Below are 12,715 nucleotides of genomic sequence, written 5' to 3'. Positions count from 1 at the left end.
AAGCTGAAATTGAAATTATAAATTCGATAAAATGATAAAACCGATGAAGTGATAAAACTGAGGAAGTGATAAAACCGATGCCCCTCACAGTGCCCCACAATGAAGTTCAGAATATTTCAACATTAAATTTTGCATTTAAGTTAATGCCACCCCACAACTTTATCTCAGTGTTTAAAAAAAAAAAAACCCTTAATGGCCAATTAGATTCCAGGAAACTATAAACCCTTTAAAATCATTGCTGCTCAGCATCTCAACCGCAGCACTAAACCCAGACACACCTACTTCAAGTATTGTACAAATTACCAAAAAAAAATCACACCCCGCTCATGTGAGCCGATTCCCAAAGACACCACCACTCCTGCAAATTAGCACTGAACCCCTAGAAACCCAGGCAGGTGCAGGGAGTTGCTGTCCCTGCTGGCCCTGAAGCTGTGGGGTTGTGGGGCCGCAGCTCTTGGCGCCGGTCGTGTTGCAGTCTCTAATCTCTGCTGTTGCATGTCCTGGGCAGGCAAGCGTGGGCGACGCAGCAGTGCAGGATCGCTAGACAGCAATATGGAAGTAAGTAGGAAGTTCCTGATGTCTAGCTGGATGTGATGATGTGCATTTCAAACCTTTCTTTTATATACATACATATTTTTTTGCTCTTTTTTCTTCTAACATATATATATATCTATATATATATAACCTGCCTGCCACAAATAAAATGCATGCCTAGGCTATTCACTCTGTATTCTTCCAGCTTACAAAGCACTGACAGCTTGTTTTAGAGCAATGCCATTTTTGGTTTGAGCTAACCTTGTGCCCTTTGTTCCTGCAAGCATGGTTAAATGGATATGATGTGTCCTTTTGCCACCATTTCAGTCTGGTCCCAGCTTCAAAGCCCACTTGCTCTTTGTTACCAAATACACTGTTCTTGCTGTTTGATATTTAGCTACAACTATTGACTGTCATGCTCAACCATCCCCATTGCTTATTTTCGAGTTCAATTGCTAAATGTATGCAATGTATGCAGTCATGACACCATGGAATTGCACAGATAGGGCATGGGAGGATAAAAAAATTATTCAGATAGGTGAATTCAATGTGGATTTCATGAGATTTCATTCATCTTCAAACCATTTATATATATTGTTCATGTCTCTGAATTCAGCTTGCAGATTTTTTTCTTTTTTTTTCTCTTTTTTTCTTTTTTTTTTCTTTTTTGTGTTTGCTTTAGGTAGATTACAGTTTAAATCTAGCACACTTTGCCTAAGTACTGTTGTGTCCCTTAACTCTTTAAAAATACAACCCCCAAACTTCAGCAACTAAATTCCAGGCTAAATAATAGAGACCATAGGTCAGAATTATACAAGCACATAGAAAACTTAGTGACAAAAATGGTATGGTTCTTTTTAACATGAAATGCAGAGATAGGCCTGAGAAGCAGCACTGTCCTGTATGGTAGTGGAAAACTGCTATAAATAAAGATTTAAATACCATTTTAAAATCTGAGCTGTAACTGTAATATTTGCTGCAGTATGTTTAATTATTTAGGTTGCATTTAATGTAGCACTTTTTTTTTTTTTGTGGTAAAAAAGCAAGTATGGTATTTTTTGCAGTATTTAAAAATGTACTTTTCCTTTAAAAACACACTCGTAGGTCTTGTATCATGTTACTCTTCCATGACATTTTTTTTAATTTGAAGTCATATCTCTTGATGTCAAAGTACCAAGAGAAAATCACTCTTAACATCCCCTACGAAGGGCACAAGTGCCCCATTGGCCACTTAGGGAAGGTGGAGATAGAATTTTCCCTAGAACTCTCTAACATAATCCACTCATGGGAAACCTAAAGGAGGAGTTTGTGGGTCAGTGTGAACTTTTTCTTTTAATTTTTTTTATTTTTCCTTTTTGAACATTTCAAGATTTTTTTTTTTTTTAATTTTTATTTTCTATTAATTTCTTTTTAGGGGTCCATCATTAGCAGTCCTCACATGCGCCGAAGAGCTACATCAACCCGAGAGTGTCCATCTCGCCCTCACCAGACTATGCCCAACTCCTCCTCACTCCTAGGGTCCCTGTTCGGTAGCAAGAGGGGCAAGCCCCCCTCGCAGAGCCTCGCGGCCGCGCAGCCCCCGCACCACGCGGAGGGCGCGGCGGCGGCGCCGCACCCGCACCACGCGCAGTTCTGCCACCAGAACCCGCCGCCCTACCACCACCACCACCACTACCACCCGCCCCCGCACCCGCACCCGCACCCGCACCAGTACCACCAGCACGGGCACGGGCACGCCCCGTACCTGCCGCACGCCCCGCACCACGCCCCGCACCACGGCCCCCACCACCACGGGCCGCCCCCGCCGCCCGCCGCCTCCAGCACCAAGCCCAAACACAGTGGCATCAGCACCATAGTCTAGGCCCAAAGGCCTCCTCGTGACTCTAGTTCTAAACCCAGCTGCAAAGGCACTTACAGGAAGCAACAAAATCACACCGTCAGTTTTTACCTAGGCCGTTTAATGAGCTTGAAGGCTTGCTGTTACTAAATAAAATAATTCCAGTTAGCCCAGGCCATACTGGTTTTACTTATCTACTGGATAGATGTTCACCACCATCTACTTAGTTCTTATTTCCAGCCTTGCCTTGAAAACGTGCTGCTTGCTGAATCTGAGGAAAGCTACCTTTTACACCAAACCCCTGGACAATTTTACACGCATCATGAAAAGCTAGCCTATGGAAAAAAAACAGGGAAAAAAGTGAGACAGAACCAAGTGTTGCATTCTTGCTCTTTTATTCTCAATGGGCAAAAAAAATAAGTAGACCTGATATGGTTGATGAAAGTACGTAAGTAAACTTTATATAATATAAATATATACATATAAATATATATATATATATACTGTATAGTTAACATTTGTGCTTGGAAAGAATTTTTTTCAGTCCACAAAACTAGCAATATAGACTTTACAAGGAATTCCACTTACTTGATAGGACAGTATAATAGAAGAATAGCATATGAAAGAGTAGACCAAAAACATTAAACATTAGAAACCAACTTCAAACATTTCAATATTTTCACCACAAGTCCTCTGGACTTGTTAAGATTTCTAAGCAATCATTACTAAATGTGCCAAGTAACATAGCATTTAAATGTTGTAATCCAATACTGCTTTGTATAAATCCTTATTTTATTAACATGATGATATCATACGTAATCAGTATTAGAGCTGCTCTGCTATTTCAGGTAAGCAAACTCGTTAAGATGCAGTAATTATTCCGTAGCAATGGAGGGTGCCCACATACTGGGGCACCTCCAAGCATTGGTCACACAAGTTCTTAGACACTTTAAAGGCTGTGATAACTGTGAATTTACATGATCCACATTTCTTTTGTAAGCATATGGATTGAACGAGCACACGGGAAAAGTTCTGCCAGGTGCATGTAAACACTGCAAAAACATTCATCTCAAACATGAAAATGGCAAACCTCCATCCTCTCAGCTACTTTGCTTCCTGTTTACCATAATTGCTCATTTTTACCCCCAGCGAAGCTGAATTCTAGTCCAGAGTGTTTCCAGTGGAAGTGCTCTAAAACTTGAAGGTTTGTTTTAGAATCTAGTATAGGGTTTTTATATATATATATTTTAAAAAAATTAAAATCTGTAATTCCATGTAGCCATGTGCTAGCAACAAAGTGGCTTTACCATTTTTACTCATCACATTTGTTAGTTTGAAGCACCCAGCACTCAGCAGGCTGAGTTTATGCTCAAACCCTCACTTCCATAGTCCAGTTAGTTGCAAGACATCACATAAAAATAGGCTGTGCTGTTGTTGCTTATGTGTTGTAACCAAACAATTTGCAAATTTCTCTACAATTTGTATCCTAAAATCCTGTACAAAGTTATCCATGGCGCCTACTTTGTAGTTTCAGCACTTTGAGCCACTGCAAGGACTTAACACCTAAACAATAGAGACAGAGGAATCACAACTGCAAAACTGTACCAGCCTAAAAGCAAACCTTGAAGAAGATGAGCAAAATGTTCCAGTGAGAGATGGGTAAAAGTAATCACAGCTCCAGCCAGTCGGGTTTCTGTGTAACAGAAAACAAACTAATAAAAAGTGTCCCAAATCAGGAGGACATGGGAGCAACAGAGTGACTTGTCCTGTTGGCTTGTTCATGGCATCTCTAGTGTGGGGAGGATGGGAGAGGTTCAGTCATTTTTTCCCTTTCACACCATGGATACCAAAATACCAGCAAAACTGCAAACTGAGCACTTTGTTCACCTCCACAGAGAGCAAATACAGCAATCTAGAGTTTAGCCTTTTGTTTCCAGCAGTCCACGTTTGTTTCACACATGTGCAATATGTTTTCCCCTTCCGCTCCTTCTCCTCAGAATGATCTCCATGAAAAGAAAACAAGTGATTATTATTTTTCTGTATCACTCATTCTATTCTAAATTCTGCGGCTTACCTTAAGAGGGCTCACCGGGGTCCCCTGAGGCTCTGTTCCTTGCAGTTTAACAAATGTATACTGTTCTTATAAGGGAAAGTAGAACTGTCTGCATGTCATCTAATGTTATTAGTGTGAGGCTACACTCTACATATTGTATAATTGCAAAATATATCAGTGTTACTGTTGATATTAGTTGAAGTAAAGTGATAACATATTTCAATATGTAGACTTTTCTTCATACATCTGTACCAATAGTAGAGTCTAACTGTAATTTATAAGTTGTTCCAGAAAAGATAAAAAACCATTTAGGTGCAAACATCTCTGAAAAACAGTATTTTTTAACTAAAACAGAGGTAAGAAAGCTCCTCTTCACTGGGTGTCGGAGTCTGTGTTTGTTTCAGATGCAGAGGCATAATGGAAGTAAAATTCAGTATATGGAATAAAGGCAAAATATGCAGTAGCAGTGGAGAGGAAAATCTGACTCGCTGTGTTGATTAACACTCAAGATGTCAAATCTCCCAGATCCACATTCGCTTTATGTTTAAAAATCTCTTTCGTTCATTTAAATTATAGTTACATATAAATATTCTGTGCTTAAACAGTGAGCTACAGTTTAATGCCTGCCCACTGATTTTCCATGTGCAATCAATGTACTTGTGAACCAAAGTGTTGAGGAGATGTCACAAACGTGCATGCACAGAAACATTTCCACATGGTTCCATGGACACTGGGGAGGAGGCTGTGCCTGCCCTGGGCGTGCAGGGAGTGTGAAATCACAGATTTGGAGGCTGGTTAGAAACCAAAACTGGTCACATGAGAGCACAGGATTTGGACGCTGTTCTTTCAAGCCAAGGAGGAGAAACAGTGGACTTGACTCTTTTGTTTCCTAGTTTTGTTCTCTTTTGTTTCTTAGACTGTGTGTTTCTGTGTACTCCAACCAACCAAATGTGTCAGCACAAGTCTCCAGACCTTTGCTGCTTGTTTAAGGTTGTAGTAAAACCTCTCTGACTACATCCTTAGAGCAGTGTGTGTCATGCCTAGAATAGGAGAATTCCAGCACTTAACATTGTGTGGGGTTAAGAAAATGAACTAAAATTAATACTTCAGCCTGCAGACAGGAGTAGTATGGAGAGGGTTTTTTCTCAGATGCCATTGCTAATTACTAACTGGTACAAAACTGCATAGAGTGGCCATGGTTCTCTCTTCCTCTAAACAATGTGGCAAAGCAGTAATGCTGATTTGAACAAATGGAAATGTAAACAATGAAGATGTGGCAACAACAACAAAAATCTTTTCTGGGACAACAATCAAGTATATATTTGGGGGTTTTATTTTTTTAAGTTAAGAATGAAATGTAAAACAATGTAAAAAACAAAAAATCAAAGTTCATCCTAATATAATGTGCGTCTTGTATTGCTAAAAAAAAGTCTAACATAAAGTGTAGAATGATTTTCCCATCATGTACTGCATGCAGCAGAAGCCTCTTGTTTCTTGATAAAATGAGCTGAAAGACAGTCAGCAGATATTTAAACACTGAATCTCTAGATGTTGACTTGCTGTTCCATATGAAGCTGTGTGTTTTCTGCAGTTAAGCATGCATTTTGCTGTTCCCTTGTAAAATACCATCGCACTTCTTGCCTGCAAAATGGATTCTCGTGTATATATTTCAAAGAAAAGTGGAACCAATAACAAGATTAAATTTGGAAAAGAGAAAAGCGGGTGATGAAAATGGGACCAGTAGGGGGAATAGAGAATTCTCTAAATTGTACATAGTGTGTAAATTAGCATTACTATAAGTCTGCAGTCACTTTGAGGTTGCCTTCTCCTGCTAGAAACTTAAATCAGCTTTGAGTTGTATTAAACTGTTAGAATTAGATCTTGAATGCAGACTGTTAAAGACTTCAAAAATCAACATGCTTACAAGAAGCTTCTGTTCTGGGGAGGCTCAAGACCCCTTTTGTAACTCTGGGGAAGAAAGGAGTGCTTTCATTTTAATATGCATTCTGTTTGTAAGTAGTAACAGACCCTATTGATGTAAAACTATAACTGTGATCATGTGAAGAAATCAAATAAATCATTTAAAACTCTTTCTTTCTCATTTCATGCAATCCAAGAGCTTTAACTCTTCATATTTGAAATGAAGGCAAAATGAAATTAATTCCTTCCAGTGATATCCTGACCTCTCTGAGGCAGTGGGATTTCTGCCTTCAGAGGGGCCTGGAACTGAAGATCAGATGGAGGAGGTGGTGAGTGGAGTCTGTGACCCCTTCTCACTGGGATGGGTGTGTGCTGCTGCAGTAAATTGAGTTCTAGAGTCACTAAAGAGCAATGAATCCAACAGCCAGATGTGCAGACGGGAGACAGTGACTCCAGCAGCCAGATGTGCAGACAGGAGACAGTGACTCCAGCAGCCAGGTGTACAGACAGACAGTGACTCCAGCAGCCAGGTGTGTAGATAGACAGTGACTCCAGCAGCCAGATGTGCAGACAGGCAGACAGCGACTCCAGCAGCCAGGTGTGCAGACAGGGAGACAGTGACTCCAGCAGCCAGATGTGCAGATAGGAGACAGTGACTCCAACAGCCAGATGTGCAGACAGGGAGGCACTGCAGAGGCCCTGGTGGGCAATGCCCAAACCCATGGAGCCCTGGACGTTGCTGACAGCTTTGAGACCTTCTGGCCATGGGGCTGTGTGTCCAGCTGACCCCAGGTGGCCTCAGGAGCTCCTGTCCAGCACTTGTGGCCTGCCTGGGGAGGGCCCCGTTTGTCCTTGCCAGGGCCAAGTCCTGGGCTGCTCATGAGGAGTGGGCAGCGCCTCATGGCCATGGGCAGGGACCTGCGGAGCCCTTGGCCCGGCACAGAGTAAGTACTGCCCAGTTACTCCTTGTCCTGTTTGTTGTGTGTCTCAGTTTCCAGCCCTGAAGGATCCTTGGCCATATGTGGCCTTCCCAGTGTTTGAATTACATCCTGCAGTTACAGTTTGACAACCACTTGTGGGATATTCCATTGTGCCTTGACCTTGGTGCATTTCCAGCCTTTCCAGCGGATCAGGGGATTGTAGTGTATTGTGTAAAGCCTGGCCAAGCTAATGTTCAGCTGTCAATTAAACTAAATACTGTGTTTGCTTCTGTTTTGTATTAATTCTAGGAGATTCTTGAATTATTTTGTGGGAATAGTCAACTGTGACGTCTTGCTGCAGGGCTGTAATTTCAGGATGTGCATATTCAACAATTTTTTTTTTTTTGATAGGTAAGTACACACTTAGCATCATCCTCTGTGCCACCTTCTGACCTGTGGGACCCCTTTGAAGGTGACCAGTGCCTCTGTGCCATAGAAACATCCTCTAGTGGAAATAGAAGAATTTGCAGAGCTGTTCTTCACTGATACTTCTATTTCTGGTTTAGAAATTAGGATTTGTAGAATTTTAGTACATTTTGAGAAGACAAGAGGTCTGCACGTGGCAGTACACACAGATTTCAGGAATGAGTTATCATGAAATAAACAACTTCTCAAGCTTCTCTAGATAGGAACTTTTTAACAACAGGTTCTTTTCCAAGTATTTTTTTTCATTTTTTTGGGTTGAAATAAAGAAATGCAAGATTAAAAGGACAGAAGAACAAGATCAAGAACTTCAGATGTTTTATTTGTATCTTTCTTCAGATTTTTGTTGACTTGGCAATCAATGAATTCTATTTAACTTTGTTCTTTCCAGTTGGCCTTTGTTCTTTTCCAGTTGGTTGATTTTCATTCAGAGTTTCATAAAAAAGGTATGGCATTTTAGCATATGTTTATTTTATTTTAATAGTTGTGAAGTGTTTTATTCATCTCCACTCTGTGTTACAGTTACATTAAATATATCTTTTCCAAAGGAATATTTCTGGATTTTTACCCTACTTGGTGATTTTTGCTGCTGTATTTTGTTGACATAAAATTCCTGGAAGGGAACATAGCCTAACCAATCTAATAGAAATATCTAAACCATACAAATATTTAATTTTAGGTGCACTTTTTAAATAGGCCTTCTTTCTGTTTCCTATTATTTCAAGAATTAAAGCCATTCCTGTATTAATTCAGCAAAACTAAATCAACTGCAGGATGAGGCTGGTCATGAAAGTTAGGAAAATCTTAAATTAATATTTCTGCTGGAAGTACTTCCTCAGCTAAGCAAGACTTGAATGAAAGTTGTGTGGGTGATGCTAACTTGAAGCCATCACTTTTTTCAAATCTTTAAATTTATCATTTTTGCCACATGAATAAATGCACATTTTTAGGGATAAAATGAAAAAAAAAAAAGCCTTTATTTAGAATTTTTGCAATAACTGAGATGTGAAATAGCAGCATGGTTCATGAGATGCAGCAGCTGAAAGCAGCCACAGGAGTGGGCAATCCATTAGCTCTGCTGGGAAATTACACTACTGCAGCTTTCATTTCTTTTTCATACTTGGACACAGTGCTTTAGACAGGTCTGTGTAGTGAGCAAAGCAAAAATGATCTGTCTTTAACAAGATGAGCAGGGGGAATTCATTCCAAGGCAAATGAAATATTAGGAGTGCATGGTGGAAATGTCTTTTCTCTGCAGTTTCTCAGTTCTGCCACAACATAATGCCTGGTTTCTGATGAGGAAATGGGCCCTGGGTGTGTGTACAGGGAAGTGAGAAAAGCAGGGACTGTGCAGGAGTTCTGTGACTCAGCAGTGGGATCAGAGTGAACCAGGGCTGGAAATTAATTCATTTAACCATTGCCAGTCTGGTTTTGTAGTGTTTTTTTATAGGAGCAGAGCTCAGCTGTGTGGGGGACACTGCAGGGAGGTGCCCACCCCTGTTAGCATCTTCCCCTTCCACTAGCTCCCCGTGTGCTCTTGGCTGATTATTCCTTCACTTTGCTGGCTAATATTTCTTTACGTCCATCTCCAACAAGAAAGAACATTTTTATTTAATGATTAATCCTGTATATTGTCCTTGCCATCTTTCTGGTAGCCTCATTTATCTGCTTCTGCCTCAGCCCTTACACCAGGCTCCAAAAAATGACTCAACTGTAATTAAAAAGAACATCCAAAAAAGCCACAACCGAACTCACCAAAAAAAGCCAACCAACGAAACACACCCCTGCAATCACCAGAGTTTGAGATACTTCTGTTGTCCTTCAGCCCCTGAGTTTGGAAGAGCAGCAACATTTTCCAGCCCAGTGACAAATGTGATGAATATTCCAATTCGGACTTTAAGCATCCCAAATGTTTATAGCTCTGAGTTTTCATGGCATTTCAGCAGATTTTACAAATGTCCTTGATTATGTGCTAACTCCTCTGCTATGCCAGTCTTGTAAATTTTCAAAACCATTTGTTCGTGTATTTTGTGCCTAAAGGGGGAGGATCTTTGTTTCTACTCTTCTTCTTTCTGTGCTGTTGCAATATTACATGACTACTCACAAATTTGCAGACTGCCAGCATAGCTTCATGAAAAAAAAAAAAAAACAAAACCAAAAAAACCTCTCTATATATTAGTAGTGAACCACAGGGGACATGTCCTGAGCAATTCCTCTGACTGCAGGAATTTGAAATCACTTTGGAAAAAAGCTGATGAAAAAGCACTGGTGTTTTGGGTCATCTGTTTCTCTTCCCAGATCTAATAATTAAATAATTATTTAAATTAATAATATAAGTATTTAATACTATAAATAATATAAATAATATAATTAATTAATATTGTACTCATGATTATTAATGAAATGTTCTTGAGCTCATGGGAGCTCCTTCCTTCTCTCCAACATTACAGTGTGATAGAGCTTATTTTGGCAAAGAGGTTCTTGACCCATCTCCCTTCTGTATTCATTAATAGTGCCAAGATGTGCTTTATCCAGTTACTGCAAGGTCTTTTTATAGCCACAGCCTTGTCCCCTCACTCATCGCTGTCACCTGTGTGTGACACAAAGGCAGCACTCTCCAGGTTGCTCTGCAGCTCCTTGGATGCAATCCCACAGGAACAGCTTCTTTCCTGCACTGAGCTCAGGTTATCTCCCCTCACTGAGCCAGAAACTTGATTTCAATAAATGGTTTGGCCCATTTTCCCTTGCTTGAAAAATTAACTCTTGGCTTTTAAAAAAAATTATAATGTGAAATAAAATGTAAAATACTTCAAAACATGAGGCAATTTAGTGCTTCCTTTTAATCTACCATGGCAGAGCTGATGGACAGTTTCCCTGTAAGTGCCACATGACGTTGTGAGGAATCCCTCTCACTAACAGAATGTATATTTATTTTTCAGGTGGTTTCTTAGATGGCCACAGTCCAGTCAGTGTGGATGGACAACAGACTGGAGAAATTTATTGATGTATTTATGCAGCGACTGCGTTAACACCTGGGTTTCAAACACATCACATCACTTCCACAGCATGTAACCAGGAGCAAAAGTGGAAATACCAGTTCCTGCCCTCACCTTTCCTGGGATTTCATTTGTTAACCAGCTTTATAAAAAAGTACTCCAAGTCAGGAGGTGATGCAATGAGCACATCATCACACGCCTGTGGGAAAGACGATTATCAGTGTCAAGTGCAAAACTTTCATACCATCTGTCAGGTTGAACAGGAGCAAACAGTGATTGCATAAAGAGAGGAGGAATTTTGTGTATTTTTCTGGAAGTGCTGCAAAGCCTGGTGAATGTTTTTGTAAAATAATTTAGTGACATTTTTTCAGTAAAAAAAGAGCTAAATGTTGCCAGGTCAATTTATTATTGAATAACAGTTTTTTAAGCAGCTGCTGGAAAAATATGGAAGAATAAAAAGGTAAACTGAAGCGTAATTTTATTGTAGTCATTTACTGATCTTTACCTCTCTTGCATTAATTCCTTCTCAGGAAGGAATTCTTCCACTTCTTTGTGAAATGGGCTGAAATGGACATCACTGTGGGAGTTGTGGTTGTTCACAAAATGTGAGTTATGAGGAGCTGTAACAGCTGAGGGATTAGCTGGCCCAGGAAGGGAATCTGAAATGATGTGAACACCTGGATGAATATCTCAGTGGCAGAGACAGCAGAGAGGAGCCATAAATAGAAGTAGGGAAAGCAAAAGGCTAGACGTATTGCTGAAGCAGAAGACAAAAATACTGATTTTTATCTTTTTCAGTAGATGGTGCCGCTCTGTGCAAGGCAGTTTGAAGATGTATCAGGTCAGGATGGGGGAGTTCTGCAGAGAGCTGCAGCTGCCAGGAGTGTGATTTCAGTTGTGGTTACACACAGCACTGGAAGGGACAAAATCTGTGGTGTGGCACCACTGGTGCTAGCGCAGGAACAGAGGATTCTCTGTGCCAGTGATGGTCCACCTGCAGTTTTGTGCTGTGGGTGTGATATCACCCCCTGTGACTGGAAAATGCCAGGTGTTTATTTATTTAGGATACGCTCACAATGCCATCCTCATGCTTGCTGAGTGAACACACAGGGTGTGGCCACTGCCTCAGTTCTTGTCAGCTTCCTGATGAGGCATCTTTTCCCTCTGCTTCCCAGCTGCCCGGCCTTGTTTTCACTGTTTGGATCATTTTCTTCAAGCAGTTTTTACCATGCTCTGTTTATCCTTTCTTTCAAGCTACCACATCACCCCTACATCACCAGGATTTGCCTGACTTGTCTCAGGAGAGGGTGGCCTCAGTTTAGCCCTTTCATCACTGATGCTGTCTGGGAGGTGCTGTGGGACTTGCACCTCTCTTGACCCCCCCAGGAAGATAAAAAAACTCTTTTTAAAATAATTTTTTATCTCTCCTGCCCAGAGCTGGGATGTAGCACTGGTGCCACCCAGGTCCCCTCAGAGGGACATTGTGTGGCTCTGCCCCATTAACCCCACGTGTCACAAGGCTGAAGCTTTTCCCCTTCTATTCATACCATCAACCACCTGTGGATACCCTCTGGAAGCACTGGCACCTCATCCTTCACCCCAAAGATTGCGAAGTGCTGCACCTGGCTCAGCGTTCCCCGCCCATTGTTTCCTGGTAGGATTAGACATCACCTCTTGCTTTTCCACCCTTCAGAATGAAAAGAAGCAGGATAATGTCCCTTAACCACAGCTGAGCACATCCTTATTTTTCCTGATGCCTCACTCTCAGCCCTTCTTATTCCCTACTTGCAGTACAGTCAAGAGGCAACCAACATCGCAATTTATTTGGGTTACAAGATTAAACGATTTTCGTTTTGTGAGTCATAAGTAAAGAAGCAAAATAAGTAAGTTCATTAAGCCTGTGTTGTTGCCTTCAGATGAAAAGGCAAGGTGACCTCGTTTCAGGGGACAGCACGGCAGCCTGGCCTCACCC

General features: G+C 41.0%; 1 protein-coding gene across 18 annotated transcripts in view; it reads left to right on the top strand.

The window, feature by feature from the left end:
• Positions 1-6,514, top strand: part of IQSEC1 (IQ motif and Sec7 domain ArfGEF 1) — a 279,361-nt gene extending 272,847 nt beyond the window's left edge. For all 18 annotated transcript variants that reach the window (XM_085590826.1, XM_085590821.1, XM_085590824.1 and 15 more), the window contains 2 exons: positions 509-558; positions 1,949-6,514. In XM_085590826.1, coding sequence (XP_085446952.1) covers positions 509-558; positions 1,949-2,395 — 497 coding nt within the window. In that variant the 3' untranslated portion in view covers positions 2,396-6,514. The remainder of the gene's footprint in view (positions 1-508; positions 559-1,948) is intronic.
• Positions 6,515-12,715: the final 6,201 nt, after the last annotated feature.

Source organism: Lonchura striata, chromosome 12 (genome assembly GCF_050655825.1).
Source record: "Lonchura striata isolate lonStrDom1 chromosome 12, ASM5065582v1, whole genome shotgun sequence".
Taxonomy (NCBI): Eukaryota; Metazoa; Chordata; class Aves; order Passeriformes; family Estrildidae; genus Lonchura; species Lonchura striata.
The sequence above is the reverse complement of the archived record's forward strand: the minus strand, read 5'-3'. Positions and strand labels throughout refer to the sequence as shown.